Source organism: Lissotriton vulgaris, chromosome 11 (assembly GCF_964263255.1).
Source record: "Lissotriton vulgaris chromosome 11, aLisVul1.2, whole genome shotgun sequence".
NCBI classification, from domain to species: domain Eukaryota; kingdom Metazoa; phylum Chordata; class Amphibia; order Caudata; family Salamandridae; genus Lissotriton; species Lissotriton vulgaris.
In genome coordinates, this window is record NC_141699.1 from 869,217,817 (window position 1) to 869,241,016 (window position 23,200).

Sequence of the window (23,200 nt, forward strand, 5' to 3'; positions counted from 1 at the left end):
CTGAATCTTTTTATCTTTGACCATTAAGACCCTATACAGGGTTATGCGTGTATAAAGTCTTACCCTCCTGAATACTACTCAGCTGCCATGAACTGCCACTCTTTATCATTACCTTGTACGTGGGACTCTACTGCTTCCCCTTCTATGTGTGTGACTGGCTTTGGGTGCGCCTACAGCACAGTCCAGCGGGAATCTGTACTCTGCTGTAGGTAATTTCCTGCTGAAAGTTGCAAAAATACGTGGTCGGCAGAAAGCAATATCAATGGCATGTGCATGCTAATCAAAGACCGACAACATTAAGTTCAATTAATTTTTATAGTGGGTGTGTTTTTTAACATTTTTAATTAAGTTCTTGCCTACAGATAGCTTTGACAACAGACCCCTTGTATCCAATATGCGTAGTGTGTGCTTTGGCTGTGGCCCACTCATAATTGCATGACTTTCTTGTGGATCCCAATTCCGCTCTTAGAAACAAGTGTTTTGTTTGAATGAGCCGTATTCTTCGACTACTGATGTCAGAATCTTGCATTGCAGTGCATTAGGGACTGTTCTCTCTCTCTCTCGATCTCTCTCCCTTCTCTCGCTGTCCCTTGGGCGAGGCATCTATCTTTAAATGGATTTTAAACCACTCCAAGATAGCCGCTCATGGATCACAGCTATCGTAAGATGCTTTTTGTTGTGGTTTATGAAAAAATAGTAATAGATGGCATATGAGCGTGTAGACTCAACTGGCCATCTTAATGTTTTTTTTGCATGAATTAAAGTAAAATCAAAACCAGCATAGGCAAAGCCCGTAGGTCTGTCCCACGATGTCAAATGTAAGACCTGTTGGCTTTGCCAATGCTTGTTTTAGTAAGGTGCTTTGTTATTGGTGCCACAACTTTCAAATAAAAAAACTGAAATAAAACTCTTGACAGGTTCTAATCTTTTTGTGTTATTTCTACAGATGTGGCGGCACAGTTGGTGCAATTCTCACTTGTCCCCTGGAAGTTGTGAAAACACGCCTGCAGTCCTCTGTCACAGCTGTCTACATCTCTAAAATTCAGCTGAGCACTTTAAATGGAACTAGTGTCAACCGCGTCACAAGGATCTCCCCGGGACCTATCCATTGTTTAAAGTATGTACACGCATTTTTAGGTTTAAGTGGTGTTAATGGGCTTTGTGTCTTGCAGAACAGAGAAAGGCATGAAAAGTTAAACGTAAGATGTTGTGTTCTCTGGAGATGATTTTGAGTTTATTATTAGACTGCATGGTTCTTATTACTAGCAACCGCAATATTGAGATGGATGGCAATTGTACTTTTATCTGCCCTGTGTTAAAACAAAAAAAAAAAAAGACTTTCTCTGTTTTTCATCATTATAATAACTTTATTTCGGCCAAAATGGCCATAAAAGTACATAGAAAAAAAAGAAAGTACAATTTTCACAACCAATTAAGAAAGCACCGAACAGTCCAATTCACATATGCAGAGTTATACATGCGGTATACAAATACAATTTTTCCATTTAGGGGCTTAGTCCATTAATAAACGACAGTATGGGAAATCTAAAAAAAAAATATACATATCTTAAGAATATAATTTAACATGTGAATGTTAAAATGAAATTTAAAAAATCATGTGGAATCATCACATAAAAACATCAAATCACAGTAACCCCTACCAATACTTAATATATTATCGTTCTTATAGTCCTCCTTACAGGTTGACAAAACCAGTAGCAAGAAGATGCCTTCTCTTGGACCACATTGCAAATAAAAATTTAGATATCACAGTAACCGGGTCAGTGTTTGATTTTTGGATTCTAAAGATTTCTCTATAGTTCCTAATGCCCAGGTTTTTACAGAATTGAATCGCCCACCTAGATCTGGGACTCCTGTATGCTGGACAGAAGAATATCACATGAGTAACGGTTTCTTCCTCCACTGAGCACCCGGGACAAAGGCGGCCTGCCCCGCCTTCCCACCTATTGGTACGGGCGTTAAGCGGAAGGGTCCCATACCTAAATTGGAGATACAATTTTTTAACTAGTACTGGTTGCATAGTATCTATCACTTGTTCAAATTTGTATTGCCATGAAAAGTCCAAGAATCAATACGTTAAACTGGAGGTGTCAACCAGTCAACGCTCCAGTTTGTAATCCTTCAGAGCACATGCTAGGGATTTTTTTGAGATTTCAGCACATGCGGCTTCTGGTGTGGACCATAACTCTCCCAAGCCCAATGCTCTAATTTTATCCCTAACAAAAGCCAACCAAGGGATCTCACCCGCCCCCATAGTGGACAGCTTTCAAATCTTACCCGCCCCCATAGTGGACAGCTTTCAAATCGTCCCTATAATGGGCCAGTTCTGGAGTGCTCCAAAGATGTCCCCAGTATAACAGTGGACGCAACAAAATCAAATCTGCTATGGGGCTAATGTCCAGGTCCATTCTGAGTGGGACAATAGGCGTGTTCTTAGGCATGCCTAGGATCTGTCTCATAAAATTATTTTCAGTAACCGTGAGGGGATTTGCCAAGCAATGCCCCCACAGTTCTGCCCCATATGTAGCTGATCCCCTAGCTTGTATTTTATAGATTTCTGCTGGGGGACTTGTAGTCTTTGAAGCCGAAGTTTTGTAAAGTTATAGGATCCCTCTGGTGGCCTGGGCCAGTTTTAGGTTGGCCTTGTTAATTTGCGAAGCCCACCCCATTTTATCATTTAAAGAGAGTCCTAAATAATCAAAAATAGAAACTCTTTCTAATGGTCTGCCATCGAGAGTGGGATGGGGACAATTGGTGGAGTTTGCATTAAAGACCATCTATTTGGCATTTGAGATATTAACCACCAAATTCCTTCTCTTACAAAACTGACCAAACTCCTTTAGGACACGCTGAAACACCCATCGATGATTTTGAGAGGAACAGGGTGTCATCAGCAAACATTAATGCAGGAATTTTGTGGCTTGCCAGGTTTGGGGGTCTATATCTTTAACTGCAAGAAGGTCTCTGATTAACCCGTTGAGAAAGAGGAACAAAAGGGTTGGAGCAAGCACACAGCCCTGTCTCACCCCCTTCTCAACGGGAAAAGGAGAAGTCAATTTACCATTCTTGCCAAACCTCACCCTAGAAAAAGTTCCTTCATGGAGGCGCCTAAACTGGTGGCATAGATAAGGTGGGGCTCCCATATCTAGCAGAATGCCCCACAGTTGTTTGCGGTCTACCATATCAAAGGCTGATTTTAGGTCCACGAACGTGAGGTACAGACTTCCACCCTCCAGGACTATATCTTTCCAGTGGATCAGTTGTAACCTAAACAACTGGTCTATAGTCTATGTTTTGCTCCGCTTGGAGGGGGGTCAGAATGTCATGGTCCTCCATCCACTCATGCAGCCTAGCTAGTAGCACTCTGGCATACATTTTTGGGGACGCATTTATCAAACTTATCGGCCTATAGTTAACTGGGTCAGTTGGAGACCCCTTTTTATAAATCGGGATGATCTCAGCCCCAGCGCATGTGACAGGGGGCGGCATCCCATCGAGAATCGCATTAAAAAGCAATTGGAGGAATGGGGACCACACTACCAGTTCACTTCTATAAAGATCCCCGGGGATTCTGTCTAACCCAGGAGCCTTATTTGGTAGTATCTTCGCAATTGCGATGGACACCTCAGCCAAGGTACAGGTGGGTGGGTCCATGGAGACAGCTAGAATTTGAGTATTACTTATATTGCCATTCATGGATTTATCTTCTGGTGTGCTTGAGTATAATTGTTTAAAATGAAGGCACCAGGCATCCTCGGCGATGTTGGGCTCTATGCCAGACTTACCCTCGACTCTTCCTGAGTGGATTAGGTTCCAAAAACCTCTAAAATCTTTTTGGTCTAAGGCATTTTTTATTGCCTGCCATATTTCCATTTCCCATTCTGCCTTTGCCCATAAAATCACCTTTTTAAAAAGAGACCTACTTTCCCTAATGATTGCACTATCACCCTTTTTAAGGGATATCATTAGTGCACTTTTAAGGTCTCTGTACTTCGTGTTGAACCAGGGGCTTTTGCCCCCAGATCGGTTGCTCTTCATTAGTTTATTGGAGTGAAAAAAGGGTGCCAAAGTTGCAACCAGATCCTGGTGGAGTGTTACTAGCTCTGAGTTAAAGTCTCACATGCTCCAGGGATAATAAGAAGGTTTACCTTTTCCAGCATAGTAACGACACATGTATACATTTCTTATTGTGTCTTGGGACTGGGATATTGCACCCCAACGGATGCGTCTACCTCCACCGACCACTATTAAATTATCTTGTTCCACAACTTGCCCCGATTCTGGCACTTGTATATCCAAGGATAGGACCAGAGGGTTGTGGTCACTTTCTGGCCGGGGGTACACACTAAACGTTATGACTTTGTGCCAAATTTCAGTATGTATTAAGATATAATCTATTATGGATTCATGGGCTGGTTTGTTATAGGTAAAATAACCCGGATTATCATCAGCGAACCTGCCATTACATGCCTTCAGTGAATGTTTGAGGGTTAGGGAGGTCAATTGGAGGACCAGAGGGGTCCATCCCCTTATGGGATAGGCATTAGCGGCTGGGATCATTAGAGTTGCATCCTCCTCAGACAGGATAGATAAAGGCAACCCATTGAGGGGCTCAAAATGGTAGTTAAAATCGCCGCCTCTGATGGAAGGTACATCCCCTGAAAGACTTTCCAATAAGGCTGCCAGATGGTCCAGCGTTGGTGATGTATACCCATGTTTTACTGGTCTGGAGTATACATTAATTCTGGCCAAATCAGGTAGGTCGGCCTTGGAGAGGAGGATACATTGGACATCCAGCGTTTTGGTGGCAAGACGCTTTACGGTGTACCCCAAATGGGAGCCCACTCAAATACATAGACCCCCAGAAGGTCTACCTCTTAAACCTTTCACTGCTGGCTCACTGTATGATACACATCCTACTCTATGTGGGGTTTTTAAGGCCCAAGTTTCCTGAAAGAGACATATTTCATGCTCATCTACAAAGATGCCCCAGTCCGTCTGCTCTAGTTTGCCCCGTAGTGCTGCTATATTCCAAGAGATAACCTTGGTACTATTAGGGATTCCTTCGGTCTCGCCCTCTGGATTGGACGATTTCTTGCCCGGGGGGGGTTAGCTGGGGAACCTATAAATTCACATGAGGAAACAGTGGTTTCATTGGATGTGCCCTCCTCCCCCACTGTTGCACTGTTAAAATTAGAATTAGGAACAGCCTCCATGTGGCCAACTTCCTCAAGTACGCTAGGGATGCTGGGCCTCGCCCCTCCTTCACACCCGTTAACACTCCCTTGCTGGAGTGGTTGGCCCAAAAACTCATCCCTCACACCCCAAATAAAATCAACAAAGTGTTTAGGGCTAATGGGGGGTGATACCTGAATTGGCTCCAGTCAATCGACCATGTCCAAGATACTATATCTATTTCTTACAGAAATTTTGAATGCAGAATCGAGACTGTCCAACCCTAGGGAATTGATCGGGGTTCCACGATAATGTCGCTCCTCCCAGATCCTATCCTGATACCCCAACTGCTCACCTCGGGATGTAGTAGTGTAGAAATAGTTAAGGTCCAGGGCCCGTATGGAGGATTTGGGGTTATGATGTTGTCCCTTACAAATATGGGGGGGCCGCCCACCTATCTCCAAAGTTAACTACTATGCAATTGCCTTGGATATCTTACTTCCTCCAACCAACCCGGTTTACTCAGCGCACGAACAAGATTATGCTGCGTATATTTGGAGGAAGAAGCCTATGGGTATTTAGCCAATGGGTGGTTTTATTTTTCAATTCAGTATAGGGTTCTGTCCTACCCTCACTCCGGAGGCAAATCAATGTGTGACAGGGTGTTCAGTTATCAGATCCATTCGGACCCCTCTGTGTCCCTATTGCGAAGTCCAGTTCCGAGGGTTGGGGTCGTTCGGTCCCACCCCTCGATGCGGCACTATTTTCCGTGAGTGCTCTACTGTTGTCAGTCATTTCACTTGGTGCAGCATTCCCACATACTGGTCCTTCCATTAGTTCTACAACAAGGGTGTCTGGATTCGTATTAGTACTGTGCACAGCCCTACATCCAGTAGTTGTGTGCTTGTCCAGGTTTTTGCCCGGTAGATTCTTCTGTATCCCATCAAAGTTTACCATTTCCGAAGATTCGAATTTCACCAGCCTCTCCTCTATCGCTAAAAGTCTATCAAGCAAGGGTTGCATAGAGGTAGTGATGAGGCCACCAATCTTTAACAGAAGTTCATTGTGCGATGGCGACAGAGGGCCGGCAGGAGGAGCAACAGATACTATATTCTCCTATGGCGTAACTGGCCTTGGGTGGTTGGCATCAAATGTGCCTCCAGGTTCATTGAGCTTCTGGATTTTTGGGTTTTTACCTCTCTGTGGACCCTCTCCTCGCTTCCTTTTCTGAATTGCCCCCGTCTTCTTTACAGATTTATACCATAGGGCTTCCGGTGATCCCCCCACTGCAGGGCTAGTAAGTACCTGGGCATCAATATTGGAGACTTGGATGTTCTTCCGCATACTTCTACTTAGGTGGTCATACCCCCCCACCCCCCCACACTGTATCCAGATTATCTTCTCATCTGTTCCCTTTTGCATCGATGGGTGGCACCAAGCAGCTCTGTCCTACCGAGCATGTAATGTCAGGGCCCCTACATAGATACCACCTGTAGATGCTGATGTTTCAGTTTCAGTTTCAATAACTTTTATTCGATTGCCACTTGTGTAATCATAAAAAGTACATAATTTTAAAAAACAAAACAAAAACAATTCATCATTGACATAATAAAAGGATTAAGAAATACATAAGAAAAGTCATGATTTAAAGAAAACTCATGATTTAAAGGGTTCTATTCAGTTTGTAAATTTTTACGTATTTTGATGATGGCTTTTAGAAAAGTCGCTGTAGATTTCGCTACATGTGGCGAGTCCAGACACTGCAGAAAGGAGAATGCAGAATAACACTGTCTATGACCACTAGATCGAAGAAGTGGAAGAATCCAGGATTTACGTGGAGTTTTGTCATATTTGCAAAAAAAAGATTATGTGAATCGTTGATTGTGAGGATATTCCATCGCACGGACAGCTGATGTACGTTACTATCTCTCCGCACTTTCAGAGGCAGATCTGGAGCTCGTTCTGTTCAATTCTGTCGAGGCTGGCAGACGTTTTTTTCACATACACATTTGTTATACCGTGTGCAAAGGGTATGTCCCCGCTGTGGCAATCCTTGCACAGCTTAAAACCTGCCTTTTTCAAACAGATGTCTGTAATTGACCTCTAGGAGGTCGGTCTCTTGGGCCCAAACACAATGCGATGTCCTACAACAAGTACATGAAGATCAACAGGAAGGCCATCCAAGATCCCCAAAGCTAAACTCAACTTTGCAGAAACCAAAGAATTAATTGGAATTCAAGGAAATGGACACACTCTGGCACCCGAGGCTGCTCTTGAAGTTAAGATATTTAGGTAAGTCTAAGAAGTCAAAGAAGCAAAAGAAGTCAAAACACTGCTTCGCTTTATCTTGTCACACTCCATGCAAGGAGTCATAAATTTCCGGGGGTATCCTCAAGCTGTGAATTCTATCTCTGTCCTCGGAACCGGCTTCAGCTCTCATCGTGATGCGCCCCAACTACTCCAGGCCATGGGCGATGCCGCAACAGCTCCCCAAACTCAAGGCCATGGATAGAATATTTGATACCCGACTGGATCCCAGTGGAGCGCCTTCGGCCTGTAAGGATCGGGTGGTCTCCAGTCCTTTAACAGCTGGGAGACTGTGCCACTCTACCCTATCTCAGAGTCCCCTCTGCCTCCATGCACTGTCCATGCACTGTGCTAAGCAGTTTGTCGCACACCAACCGTCACCAAATCCTGTGTCTTACTGTCAGGACCAAGGGGATGCTGAGGGCTCAACTACCCTGACAACACCCCCGTTCTGATTCCAAGACATTATCGTACCAATACAAAAGGCTTGACATGGATGATAATTACGAAAGCCAGATCTATGATGACGCAAACCTATTTTTTGACCTACAGGAAACCAGTGAGCTTGATTCATTCCCTGGCACTGTAGCCATAGCCGGTGTGGGTCAATGGAGGCCAGAGGAATCTCCCTCCTTTGCCACAGTTATAAGGAGAGCAGCAGATATACTCGACCTTGCCCTATCAACTACTGAGATGAGGACCAATGACCTCGTAGAGCTCCATCACGCAGGACAGGCATCTGAGGACCCTTTAGTTTTCTGCAGTTTGAAGAAGCTCTGACATATACATTGCTGCATACCAGGGCAAAGCCAGGATCTTTCCCCCAGTTTTAGGCAGGCTGCAAATATGCATAGGCTTACTCCAGCGGATACTGTCTTCCTCCAACACCCTACTCCAGAGAACCTTGAGGCGCATGCCTCCACAAGTAGGTTAAACCCAGAAGCGTTTCTGATCATCCCACCAGAAAGAGTTAAAACGCATCGAGTCATTCGCAAAAGAAATGTTCTCCCTGGCCGACCATTACCCTCAAATTGGTAAACACCAGTGGTCTCCTGTAGAGATATTTGCATTTGTTATGGGACATGGTGGTGGACATCTTGCCTACCGTCCTTGATGACATTAGGATCAATCTCCAATGTCTTATTTAGGATGGCCAGGACGCAGCATAAGTGCTTCATCCAATTGGGCCTGGACATTTCTTACTTTTCAAGGAAGGCAGCCTGGTCAGTGTTCCCTCCACAGGTTCTTCGAGGGGCACCCAAAAGTCCCTTATGAACATTCCATTCAATGGCGCACGTCTCTTCAGGGAGAAGACAAGCTCATCCTGGGAGTGCTTTAACAAGAGCAAGCAACGTCACACTCTTGTGTTGGAACGAACTGTACAGCAGTTTCCTCAACAGTTTCACCCCTTTCAAGACTTCGGAATGTGGTTCCACCAGAGGCAGCACCAGACCGAGCCCCAGCTCAGCTTTTAAGGCATAAGCCGGTCACCTGGCCATCAGCGTCCAGGCACCTCGAGGCAGCAAACTACACAAACCCCGACCCTACCTCCGCAGCTGGCTCATAATAGCTTTGATTTCCCTTCACCAGTGCAGGATTGCCTGGTAGGAGGTTGCATCGCCTTTTACCTCCCGATGTAGATGAGCACCTTATCTAATCTTATCTAATCGGGGGGTTCTCCTAATTGTCAAGGATTCTTACTCCCTTCCCTTTCTGATCAACGCCTCTGGCACGGCTCCTTCACCACCTGTTTTCCGAAGTAGTTTTTGCTAGCTTTTAGGACTCTAGCCTAGTTAGCAATAGTAAAGCGAAGAAAGTGCTTGTGCTGTCTCCGCTAAATATGGTAAAATTGGCTTACACCCAATTGGCACATTTCATTTACTTACAAGTCCTCAGTAAAGTGGTATGATTTGTACCCAGGGCCTGTAAATTAGATGCTACGAGTGGGCCTGCATCACTTAGTTTAGTTAAGCAGCCTTTTAAAACATGCCTCTGTGCAGTTTAATACTGCCAGTTTGACCTGACAAAATAAACCTTTTCATCAACAAGAGAGGGACCGGTATCAGTCGAAAATCCAGCATATGTGCTCTCCTGTATATAGATAATAAACAAGGAGTATGCATTTCCTAATATTACCTCTGAGTGAAACACCATTAGTGTATCCCCATGGAGATGCGGTTGGTGGAGTATTCACATTCCAAAGCAAGGGCTCTCATCCACCAAACTTGATAGCATGCTTCAACATCGGACTTCTTCTTGTTGGGCCAATGCTGCAGTCCCAAAAGGCTCCTGAAGAGGGCTGTTTGCCAGAGTTCTTTTAATTGGTTTGCTGTGGCAAGCCTGTAGTGACAATGCTGGGGTGGTGTAGACTGGAATGGAAATCAGTGAAATGCTAATTTTACACATCAGTAATTTATTGTAGTGGTGGCCCTTGTTGAGGGATAAAAACAATAAGAAGCTAGAAGGAAAATAATTGCCCTCCTTACGCTCGTAATACAGTTGGGTTCAATATCTGATTAACATGTTTCTTGCTGTAAAGGGAGTTGAGATAACCAATGGCAATTCTTCAAAGCCTATGGGTATCCTGATCTACACTGAATTGGTACAAGAGTATAAAGTGGTGAAGTGCCTAACCCTATAACCCACGGACAGAGTGGTCGAAAATTAGTATTTCTTAATCATTATGGAGATACTGTCAAGAAGAAAAAAAGGTATTAAAAGAATTCGACTTGTAGAAAAAGAAAAAAAAGACAAGCATACATTATTGGGCCTCTCCGTTGATCTGCCATGACAGTTATGCAAAATAAGTGGAGTAGCACAAGCACGGACTAATATCAAAGTGAGCTCAGCAAATACCGGTATGTATGATGCCATAGATAATGATCGAAATATAGTACACAACGTACATCACAAAACACCCCAGTAAAATGCGCCTAGGTGATACGCATAAATGTTTATTTAGGTCATACCCTTGCCAGAAAAAATATCAGGCCCCTGGATATTGCAGCGTTCAACTCAGTATGAAGTTTCTGAACTTGAAGAGCGCTTTGCTGTCATAGTCGGGTACTTAAAAGGCACTGACAACTGAGTATTAGGCAACCCTTTTGTAAAAAGAGGTACCTTGCTCTGGTGTAATTTTCAATTTGTTACCACTCCTGTTGATGCTTTATTTTAGGAGTTTGGACAACTGAAACAATGGTGTTACTTCTATTGTTAAAGTCGTGAATTGTTACATTTTAAGTGTGTCACAAGTTGAAATAAGTTGTGAGATATTCAAATCCATTTTGATATCTACTGATGGTTAGTTTTGCAATGTTTGATAAAATATGCAAAATGTATGAACAAAAAGTTTTTGAAAAAACCCCACTGTTTAGAGAATGTGGTCATGCTAATTACATTTCTTGATCATGCAAGAATAACTTCGTGCTTAAAATGATTTCAGACAAGGTACATTGTTTATGTTGATTTTTCAAGTAGTCTAACTTTGATTTAGATAGACTCAACCTCATGATATATACTGTTAGAAAGTTGGCATTTTCATGTCCTAACCATTTAGTGCCGGCATCCTGTGTTTTGGGCCCCATGACTTGGTGTGGTTAGCCTTTGTGTATCCTCCTAGACAGTGAGACGAAGGGGGACTTGATGTTGGCAGAATGGATCATCCTGCGAAGATGGGAGAAGGAGAGCTGTTCCCCTGTCCCACTTACATTTCAAAGTGGCTGCCTCCGCATGCTCACAAAGAACTTGACACCATTCTTTTGTCACCCTAGACCTCTTGGAGCCTGGTCATTGGGGGTCGGAGGGATTGGGGGGGGGGGGGATTTGCAGAACTAGATGGTAGAAGGGCCAAAATGTTTCTCCAACTTCAAAGGGGGACACCAGTTATAAATATTGTTCTCTGACTCTTCAGTTCTCTCCTGGACCTGCGGAGGACACTCATAAAAGCTGCCTGTATTTCAGAGGACTGTCCTGCTGCATGAGGCCTGCCTTGCTGCTTGAAGCTAGGACTAAAAGCGTGAGTCCAAAGGCTAGTTGGCTGCCCCCTCATGCTCTGATTTGCACGCACATCAAAAGCTCCAGTAACTGGAACCATGTGTTTGGACCCTACCTGAAGAAAGTTCCGTCCTCCAAGAGGGGCTCATCCAGTCCTGGACCCTTGGAAATGGTGTTCTAGGTACCCAAATACTAAAACTTTGTGCTTGAAACATTTTCCACTTAAAAGTGGTCTGAGAACCAACAGGAAACCGGGACCTACCTGCTCTCCAATCCGCATTGCCGTTTTGCCTCACTTCAAGGTAGCTCACACTACGTTCTTTTCAGAAGCAGCAAATATTTTTTAACTTCACAAAACCAGCAAGGGAATAACACAACACTACACACACAACCAAGTTATGTGTGACGCACCTCATTCAGGGCTACCCGTCTGCCCTCCCAAAGTAAAACTTAATGTACCAGCTCCTAGCTCTCTTGGTGTGCACTTCCACTACCCCTGCTGTTCCCAAGGGGCGATCCCAATGATCAAAGTAAAATTTCTACCCACTGTGGATTGCACCACCCAATATAAATATCAAAGCAGAATATATCAATGGATTGAAAATTGTGTCCATCCATTGGTTGTCTAATTTCAAATTTTCTTTAATCTTCTTTATTCATACAAATGCCTGATTAATTTGTATGAATAAAGAAGATTAAAGATATTTATATTGGGTGGTGCAATCCACAGTGGGTAGAAATATTGTTTAACTGCTCCTCTCTGGAAGGGTATTATACGTTGTGGAGCCCTAGTCTGCTACAGCCTGCAGCTTCGTCCTGCTGGAGGTTTTAGCCCTCCAAATAAGTGACAAAGTCCGAATGTGGAAATCTTCACTGCAAGTTGCCCAGCTGATAATTTACCTTGTCAGACATTATTCTTCAAAAGTTCTTGGAATTCCAAAGAAAAGCAGAGCCCGGGACCAATGCACATTGTGTATCCGAACCGCGCGGCATCATGGTTGGCAGTAACTTTTGACTTTGCCCCAGTCTCACATGACTAGATGCCCATGGTGGTGCTTTTATCTTTTAGGCACTGTTTTTTCTTTAACATCTTTAAAAATTAGTTGGATCTACTGATTATTTTTTTTGTCATTTTTGGATCTCAAATATTTTTTTTCTTTTTTGTTTATTTTTTTTGTTTTAAATTGGTGTGAAATTTGTCTTGTGTTTTCATTGTATTACTGTTTGTGAAATGTATTAATACTTAACACAGTGCCTCTAAGTTAAGTCTGCCTGCTTTTGGCCAAATCTACTTAAGGGTTAAACACAGTTCATTTAGTTACTTTTGTGGTTTCATTGTGACCAGGATTGTGGCTGTTGCTTGATGGGTTTTCACCCCCCCCCCCCCCCCCATCAAAAACCCAATTTCTAACAGTAGCATTGGATCTGCAGGATGCTTAATTCCAAAGACGCTAACTGCAGTTTCTAGTAGGCCACAAGCTTTTAATATTCTCTTTGGTCTTATCAGTGCACCTCGGGTGTATACGAAAGTGATGGCAGTGGTTGTTGCACTTCCTCAGAGGGTGGAAATGCCAATCCTCCTGTACCTTGAAGTCTGACTTATAAAGGCGGACTTGCTTCAAACAGCTGTCAACCACTCCCCGAAGATGGCCAGCCTGTTCATATCATTTGGTCTTTCCATGAATGTGCCGAAGTTACTTCTCCCTCTCATTGGAGCTATCCTGAACACAGTAATCTTTTGATCCTTTCCCCCACCTCTACAAGCCCGGGGCAGTTGGACAATGATCCACATGTTTCAACCCTTAACCTGGGTTTCAGTTGGACCAGCTCTGAGGCTTCTAGCCTCCTGAAGCTTGTTGGAGGACCATACGAGGTGGCACATGCAGGCGCTCCAGTGGGGTTTGAAGTCTCAGTGGGCTTGGCACCAAGGGAATCTTTTGTATTCCATCCTGTTGTCTGAGGAAACTGCAAAAGGCTTGCAATGGTGTCTGCTAGATTGTAGTTGAACTAGTGGCAGACCCCTCTCTCGGACCCACCCAGATCAGATGGTCGTGACCGATGCATCATTGCTGGGTTGGGAAAGTCATCTGGGAGAGGTGCACTTCAGTCTCCGGCGAAGCCTGCATCCACATCAACTTGCTTGAATTGCTGGTGATTGGCTTGGAGCTGAAAGTATACCTTTAGACCATCAAGGGGCTACGGATGCAGATTCTCATAGACTACACCACTACGATGTAGTACTGCAACAGTGGAGTGGGGTTGTGGGTTCTGTCCCAGGAGAGCCTATGCTTCTGGAAGCGGCTGAAAATCAAGGAATCTCTTTGGTTGCTCAGCAGCTGGCAGAATCTTTAAACGCCAGGGTTGGTGTGAGCTCGACTGATGTTGCCAAACGATCACGGATGACTGCTGAACTCCGAGGTAGTACAGGGTTTTGGCTCGATCTTTTTGCCAAAGCAGACACAGTGCAGTGTCCAAACTTTAGCATGGTGGCGTTCCCAAGGCAGTTCTCATTGGGGGGGGGCGCCTTTCACCTGAATTGGGTCTCGGGACTTAGGAATGCCTTCTTTCCTCTACCTCTTTTTTTTTTTTCTTTCTGAGTTTTATCTAGTGCGAACTTGACCTGAAGGTTTCAGGTATCAGTACACTTTACATGAGCAGCAGTTGCATTACACAAGGACACAATTTTTTTGTTAGGCACAGGGAATTAAGTAATTTGCCCATAATCACAGGATGTTGTGTGTCTGTGCCAAAACTCAAACGCTGTTCTCCAGCGTCGAGGTCCGCCGCTGTAGCCGTAAGGCACATCTTCTTCTCCCTGAGTTCTGAAGGTGATCAGGAAAGACCAGACCCCAGCCGTTCTCTTGGTCCCAGACTGGGCGAGGAAGGTGCGATAACCGAAACTTCTGGCTCTGAGCATCTGGCCTGATCTGGCTGCCTCTTCTGGAGGGCGTTCTGTGGTAGCATCAAGGCTGAGTCTTGCAGCGGAGCCTACGCAGCCTACTCATCCATGAGATGATTTAGTGGCTTTCAATCTTTGGAGGTAGTTGGTGTCATACTAGCAGTGTGAGGGGGCCGACTCGATGTCCACCATACCTCTCCTTCCTTTATGCTCTGAGGGTCATTTCCGTCCGAACATTGTTTCCCTGAGGCCAGGAGAAAAAAGTGTTAACTATACCTGATGACTCTAATTTGCAGGAGGGAGATCAGACCGTGATGCAGGATTCAAACACAAATATCCAAGACAACTTGTGGGCTAAGGGAGAATACCCACTGCAAAATATAATAGACATCGCACGCAAAGCCGAGCTCACAGGCCGCTGTGCAAAAGCTGTCCTATCTGAGAATAAAGGAAAAAAAGGAGGAGAACCATAAGTAGGGTGTGTGAGCAAAAATCTTACAATAAACAGAGTTGTAATAAAACAAACACCAAACCAACATATAAAAGAAATGAGACAAAAAGCTGGGGGCACTGTTACAGATGCTTGAGCACATCACACTTGGCTAATGACACGAAATGTCCTGCACGTGAAGCAAAATGCACACATTGCGGCGTAAAAGGACATTTTATCAAGGCATGTTATAAAAGGAAGCCGCAACACATGAAAGTAGTAGAGTGTGCAGGAGAAAATGTTCAGAACGCATCTGATGAAGAGGACATAAACATGTTTATACTAAACATCGATGATGAACTGAGTAGTGAATCAAATGAAAGTAGCGAAACAAAAACTAAGACGAGCAAACCCATATGTTGCATGACAATAGGTGGCGTAGAGATTAACATTGTGGCAGACTCCGGCTCACCTTATACAATCCGCGCCGAAGGTGCGCCAAAGGTAAGCCCGTCTACGCCCGTCCGCGCCTGGACCGCGCCCAGCGCCAGACCCCCTGGCCCCCGTCCCTCCCACTCCTCCCGCATTACCTACGATGCTGCCACCCTCCTAGCCCTTAACCCCGGTCGCGCCCCCAACTGCGTCCTAGCCGCTCCTGGACGCACTCATGGACCGTTCTCCTGCTTCTCCTGCAAATTTAGCGGCACCGACAACATCTCCGCCACGACCACACCACAGATTCCCGACCCCAACCTCCTACAATGCATCCTCCTCAACACCCGCTCGATCCACAGACACGCCATTGACCTATGGAATCTACTAGACACCATCTCTCCAGACGTCGCCTTCCTAACGGAAACTTGGATGAACGCTTCCTCCGCCCCTGACATCGCCATCGCTATCCCTGATGACTATAAGATCACTCGCAAGGACCGCACCGACCACACAGGAGGAGGAATCGCTATCGTCCATAAGAAATCCATCCGCATCTCTACCAGCTCCGACGCCAACCTCGCTAACTCCGAACACCTTCACTTCCAGATCCACATCGACCCCAAGACCACACTCAGAGGCACCCTCCTCTACAGACCACCAGGACCCCGCGCAAAATTCAGTGAAGACATTACGGACTTCATCACTCCACACGCACTCCCCTTCAAAGACTACATCCTTCTGGGAGACCTCAACTTTCACCTTGAAAAGATCAACGACCGCAACACCGCCACCCTCTTAGACAACCTCGCCAACCTCGGACTTAAACAACTGGTCACTTCCCCCACCCACATCGCAGGTCACACACTCGACCCCATCTTCACCTCCAGCAATCACGTCTCCTTCAGCCACACTACGGATCTCCTCTGGACTGACCACAGCTGCGTTCACTTCACCTACAACAAGCCGAAACCCATCATCCACCTGCAACCAACTCTACAAAGAAACTGGAACAAAATCACCACGGATCAGATCTCCACATCGCTCCTTCGAACCTCCCCAGCCCTCTCTTCTAACGCCAACGAAGCCGCCTCAAACCTCACCCTTTGGTTATCCAACACCGCCAACACCTTAGCACCACTGAAAAAACGTCAACACAAACTTGGCAACAAGAAGGCCTCATGGTTCAACGATGATCTCAAGAAGTCCAAGAAAATGTGCCGCTCCCTTGAAAAGGCCTGGAAAAAAGACACATCCTCCAGCAACAAGGACGCCTTCAAAAGTGCCACCCGTACTCACCACCAACTGATCCGAAAAGCCAATAAAACAGCATTCAAGGATCGACTTGACAACAACGCCCACAACAGCAAGGAACTTTTCAACATCGTCAAGGAATTTTCCAACCCATCGGCCAACTCCAACGACATCACCCCCTCTCAAACCCTCTGCGACTCCCTAGCCTCTTTTTTCCACAACAAGATTGCTGACATCCACAACAGCTTTGACAACCAACCCGGAAGCCAACCCACCCTACCATCTGCTGACCATCTTCCCCCCGTAAACACCCTTAACTCCTGGAACCCAATCTCCACTGAGGACACCATCTGCCTGATGAATTCCATCCACTCTGGATCCCCCACGGACCCATGCCCTCACCACATCTTCAACAAAGCAGACTCCGTCATAGCACCGCACCTCCGAGACGTCATCAACTGCTCCTTCAACTCCGCTACCTTCCCAGAAGACTGGAAACACGCTGAACTCACCGCCCTTCTGAAAAAACCAACAGCAGACCCCACCGAACTCAAAAACTACCGCCCCATCTCGCTTCTTCCATTCCCGGCCAAAGTCATCGAGAAAGCCGTCAACAACCAGCTCGCCGCCTTCCTCGAAGCCAACAAATCACTCGACCCCTCACAATCTGGCTTCCGAGCCAAACACAGCACTGAGACCGCCCTCATCGCAGCAACAGACGACATTCGAACTCTACTGGACAATGGAGACACAGTCGCCCTCATCCTCCTCGACCTCTCTGCAGCCTTCGACACAGTCTGCCACAGCACCCTTTTACAACGCCTCAGAAACATCGGAATCCAAGGAAAAGCACTGGAATGGATCACCTCATTCCTCACCGGAAGAACCCAGAGAGTCCGCCTCCCACCATTCAAGTCCGAGGCCTCTGAAATCATCTGCGGCGTACCTCAAGGATCCTCACTCAGTCCCACCCTCTTCAACGTATACATGAGCCCCCTCGCGGCCATCGCCCGCCAACACAACCTCAACATCATCTCTTACGCGGATGACACTCAACTGATCCTTTCTCTCACCAAGGACCCCAGCACCGCCAAAACGAACTTACACGAAGGAATGAAAGAAGTCGCCGAATGGATGAAACAAAGCCGTCTGAAACTGAACTCAGACAAAACAGAAGTCCTCATCTTAGGTACATCCCCCTCTGCATGGGACGACTCCTGGTGGCCGGAAGCCCTCGGAAAAGCACCCATCCCGACAGACCACGCACGGAACCTGGGCGTCATCCTGGACTCCTCACTCTCAATGACCAGACAAGTCAATGCCGTATCCTCTTCCTGCTTCAACATTCTTCGCATGCTCAGAAAAACATTTCGCTGGATCCCATCCGAAACAAGGAAAACAGTCACCCACGCTCTAGTCACGAGCCGACTGGACTACGGAAACACCCTCTACGCAGGTACCACCGCTAAACTCCAGAAGAAACTACAACGAATCCAAAACGCCTCAGCAAGGCTCATATTAGACATCCCACGCAACGAACACATCTCTGGTCACCTTAAAGACCTCCACTGGCTACCCGTCAATAAGAGGATCACTTTCCGACTGCTTACCCACGCACACAAATCACTCTACGACATCGGACCAGATTGCCTCAACTCTCGTCTGTCCTTCTACACCCCCTCCCGCCAACTTCGCTCTTCCAGCCAAGCCTTTGCCACTGTACCTCGCATCAACAAGACCACCATGGGAGGCAGATCCTTTTCATACCTGGCTGCCAAAACATGGAACTCACTCCCCGCTTACCTTCGCCTCACCCAGAATCACCTAGCGTTCAGAAAGCAGCTTAAAACGTGGATATTTGACAAATAATCATCCTCCCCTCCCTAAGCGCCTTGAAACCCTCTGGGTATGTAGTGCGCTATACAAATTTTATGACTTGACTTGACTTGAATAGTCAATGAAGGTGTCTGGAAGGAAAAGTTCAAACCATGCATTGGAGGAAAACTTGTAAAACCTGATATAATTATCAGATCATTCACTGGAGAGCCCATCAACGTGTGCGGCTACAGAACATTGAACTTTATTTACAAGGGGCGAGAGGTTGTTGGTAAATGTTGTCTCAAAGGTTGGACCGTCGGTTCTGGGGTGGATAGACCAAGGGAATCTGGGCATCATCCTTGATCCAAGCAAAACCGAGCCTGTATTGAGTTTGTCGGACGACGATGACTATGCAACATCCTTGCTCAAGAGGTACCCCACAGTATTCAGTGGCGCTGTAGGAGCATTGAAGGGGTATCAACATAAAATCAAACTAAAGCAAATCACTACCCCTAAAGTACACAAGGCAAGAAACATCCCATTTGCCATAAAGGATGAAGTTAAGCCCCAGCTAGACAAACTAATGAAGGAAGGAATAATTGAAAAAGTGGAAGCGTCCAAATGGGTCGCACCTCTTTTTGTCGCCAAACGACCTAATGGCAAGTTAAGGCTCTGTGTAGATTCACGCGACCTAAACCAGAACATCATTGTGGAACAATATCCACTGCCCAAAATATATGAGATGTTGACTACCACCAAAGGCGTAAAGTGGTTCTCCACTATTGACTTGAAATCCGCCTATCACCAGGTACCTCTGCACCGTGACAGTAAGACACTAACAACATTTGTTACTCCTTTTGGCTGTTTCAGATTTACGCGTGTACCCTTCGGTTTAGCATCAGCGGCCGCAATGATCCAAAGACTCATGAACAACATATTTGAAGGAGTCTCAGCAATACTACTTTTCCAAGATGACATCTTAATTATGGGAAAATCTAAAGAAGAGCATGACAACAGGGTGGAACAGGTCCTGGAAATCCTGAACAGGAAGGGATTGACAGCAGAATTTTCAAAATGCAAGTTTGCAAGCAATTCTGTCAATTATCTTGGACACCAAATAACCGGAGAAGAAATCAGCCCAAAAAAGGAACTCATACAGGCAATAAAGGACTCACCTATACCAGCCAACAAAGATGAACTGTGATCCTTCCTGGGATTGGTGGAATTTTACTCAAAATTCATCAAGAATTTCTCACTTAAGACTTACACACTAAGACAGCAACTTAAGCACATGAACAACTTTGAATGGACTGAAGAATGCGAGAAAGCATTTCAGAATCTGAAAGCGGATATGTGTGCATCCCTACCTCTTCAAGGATTCGACCCCACTTTACAAAACTTTGTGACCACGGACGCAATCAACAAGGGACTAGGTGCCGTACTAACACAGAAAGACACCTTGGGTGTGGAATACACCATAGCTTTTGCCTCACGCTCTCTTCCTCAAGCAGAGGAAACATTTTCCGTAATAGAGCGTGAAGCCCTAGCATGTATGTGGGCCCTAGAACACTTAAGCCAATATATTTGGGGAAGAATGGTAAACTTGTGCACTGATAACAAACCCTTAACAAAGGTCCTCACTACAAAAGGTTTGTACACAGCATCACCAAGACTAGCCAGATTATCAGTACGCCTGTTCGACTACACATACAATGTCCACTATGTCCCAGAAGTGAAAAATGTTGTCGCAGATTTTCTAAGCCGAATGCCCGTAGGAAAATCATGCAGCACTGACTAGAACGAAGTGGATGAAACTTGCATAGCAAATGTACTTTAAAAATCCAGCGGAATCACAAAAGAGGAGTGGCTGGAGGAACAAAGTAAGGCCGAAGTATTATGTAAGGTCATACAGAAAATAACTGAAGGATGGTCTGACAAGAATAAACTGACAGAACCCCTAAGACACTTCTGGGAGGTAAAAGACGAATTATCATTGGAAAATGGGTTCCTGTTAAGAAAAGGAAGATTTATACCACCTAAAGACATACGAACGAAAATACTTCAGTTATGCGATAAAGGACACTTAGGCATCGCTAAAACCAAGAGCAATGTAAAAAACATGTATTGGTGGCCAGGTGTTAGCCTTGCAGTGGAAAGAACAGTAAGGGAATGCAAAATGTACATGGACTCTGACAAAACACAGGTGACATTAAGACCACCCCTGCACCCCATTCCCTGCCCGTATACGCAATGGGAAAGAATCGGCATCGATATTATGGGAACAATACCTGAGGATCTTGATCAATGGTACTTGATAGTAATTATTGACCACTACTCCAAGTGGCCAGAAGTGAGAATTGTTAACAAACCTGATGCACTAAACGTAGTTAAGTTCATGGATGAAACATTTGCACGCGAGGGTCTCCCAAAGCAGATAGTGAGCGACAACGGTGCACAATTCACTTCAGAAATTTTCAAGGACTACATACTCGGACACAGTATTGTACACAAAACAACATCTGTATATCATCCTGCGGGAAACGAAGCCGTAGAGAGGTTCAACCGAGTCTTGAAGGGCATATTGCAAATTGCAAAAAGCAACAACCTCAACTGGAAGAAAGAAATACTCAAGACAGTGTGGGCATTCAGAATTAAACCATGCGAATCCACAGGACACAGCCCTTTGAACTGATGAGAGGCAGAACTCCTCTTTCTCCAGTATCAGGGTGTCTTTCATAGATTCACATGCTTGAATAATTCCCCGTCGTCGAAGTGGGAGTCCCACGGTACATAAAATAGTAGTAAGCAACATATATATATAAATTACATATATAAATAGATATCAAAATATATATAAAAGAAAATAAAACCTTAAAGTACCATAGAACAACATAGGCCCATAGAAAGCATTGAGGGAGAATTCACTTTAGTAACATATCCAAGTCATTATAATAGTCCACATTCCATCCAATCAGGCTGTAGCACCCTCTAGAACCTTCTCCTCAGAAGCTCAAGCCCTCAGATTTTCTACTGCACGTCGTGTGAAGGGAGTCTCCCTGAGCTCGGCTCAGTTTTCTTCATTCTCAACCTTGAGAACTTCAAGAACATTTCTTCTACTAAACAATCCTTATTCCGGCCCTGTCGTGTCTGTGGAAAACTTTCTTTTCTCTGAGGACCCTCCTAAAAATGCATCTACTGCTTATACCCGGACCATGAGGTGAGGAGTTGCAAATTTTGCAGGACTTTTTCCTCTAAGACCATAAAAGATAGAGAGGCCCGTCTCCTTCTGTGGCTACAGAAGTTGAAGACCTCAGACAACCTAGTGTTTGATATAAGGAGTGTTTCTTCCTGCCGTTCTAAGACCTCTCTGAAGCGTGGGTCTGAGACTGAGATTCCTTCTTCTTTTCTAAAAAAGAAGAAGCTTGTGGACGCTCCGAAGTCCGTCTCCAGACCTCTACGCCTGTGGGACCTATTTCTCTGGCGTCGCAGATCCACTCTGTGCCCTCGTCCTCCAAAATGAGTGCAAGCTCGTTGACTAACTCGTCGACGCCCCCGTCGACGACGACAAGATCCGTCGACGTTATACCTACTTCGACGTCGACCAGCCCTCTGTTGATGACGACGTCTACATCGTCGGTGACCAAGGAGGGCCGGGCTATTTCGTCCATTGTTAAGATTTCGTCTACTGCGAAGAAATCCGTCTCGTCGACGAACCATCCTAAGCGTCATTCGTCGACGAAGACTTCGTCGACGCGTCACGTCTCGTCGACGCTACCTGTTTCGTCGACGGTGGTGTCGTCGACGAGTACCTCGTTGACGACTGCTTCGTCGACGATGGCTCCGTCGATGCTGGAGACTTCGTCGACGACGGCGACATCTTCGTTGACGCCTGCGTCATCGGCGAAGGCCTCGGCTTCGTCGACAGCAACCGCCTCTTCGTCGACGCCTGGGACATCATAGACGAAGCCCTCAATGACTACTTCAACGGGGTCGTCGTCGGTACCGTCGACGTCGCAATATTCTCTGGCGACTGCGACTACCTTCACAGTGGTGACAGCTACAACTTTTAAACGTCCTGCTCCACTATTTTTGAGCCCTGTCCAACATGGGTCAGGTCCACCTGCTCAACTATTTGCGTCTGCAGGGGAAGACTCTTCAGATGACTCGTATGCAGATGACACCTTTCGTGCTGCAAGAAGCCAGTCGGAGCTACATATCAAATATCAAGACTGTGATGATGATGAACGGGATTCGCACATCTCAGTTCCAGATGACCCATGTAATGACCATGATGTTTCTATGGCTTAGTTTAAGTTTAAGTTTTTATTAATTTATGCACAGTTACTTAAAACCATTGCTATACAAAATCTACTTCAGCACAAGTATACAATTTAGCTTTTAGCACATTTATCAAGTAAAAACAAGGCTAAAGAACAGTTTTCAAGGCTTAGAGAGCAATATGCTTATTGAAGAGCAGCATTATAGTTCCCTATGTAAGCGTTTTGCTATGCTTGGCCGGATAAAATAGTTAAGACAGAGAGTACTGGGCCAAAGGACGAAAAAAGTCTGTAATGAGTCTTGGAGGGGGAGGGGGAGGGGGAGGAAGCATGGCAACCAGGGGAGGTAATAGAAGATTGTCCAAAAGTCTCACACATTTTCCAACCCCTAGCGAGCACTTGAATGTCAGTAGATGTAAAACACAAGGCCAAGGCCTCCCAGCACGTCTTGGCGCCCCATTTTAAGAACAAGGGTTTCAAAAAGGACCTTCTGGGGGCTGCTAGTGCTGGGCAGCAGCACAGGAGATGCAGCCATGATTCGGAGTGGTATTTCCACAGCCTGCAACACCCCCCCCCCCCCCTCGCTTGTTGGGG

At 45.6% G+C, this 23,200-nt stretch overlaps 1 protein-coding gene across 1 annotated transcript in view; it reads left to right on the plus strand.

The window, feature by feature from the left end:
• The window catches only part of SLC25A36 (solute carrier family 25 member 36), a 476,578-nt gene that overhangs the window by 91,456 nt on the left and 361,922 nt on the right, over positions 1–23,200 (plus strand). Inside the window, exon 2 of the mRNA XM_086944018.1 lies at positions 947–1,117. Within this exon, the coding sequence (XP_086800144.1) occupies positions 947–1,117 (171 nt within the window). The remainder of the gene's footprint in view (positions 1–946; positions 1,118–23,200) is intronic.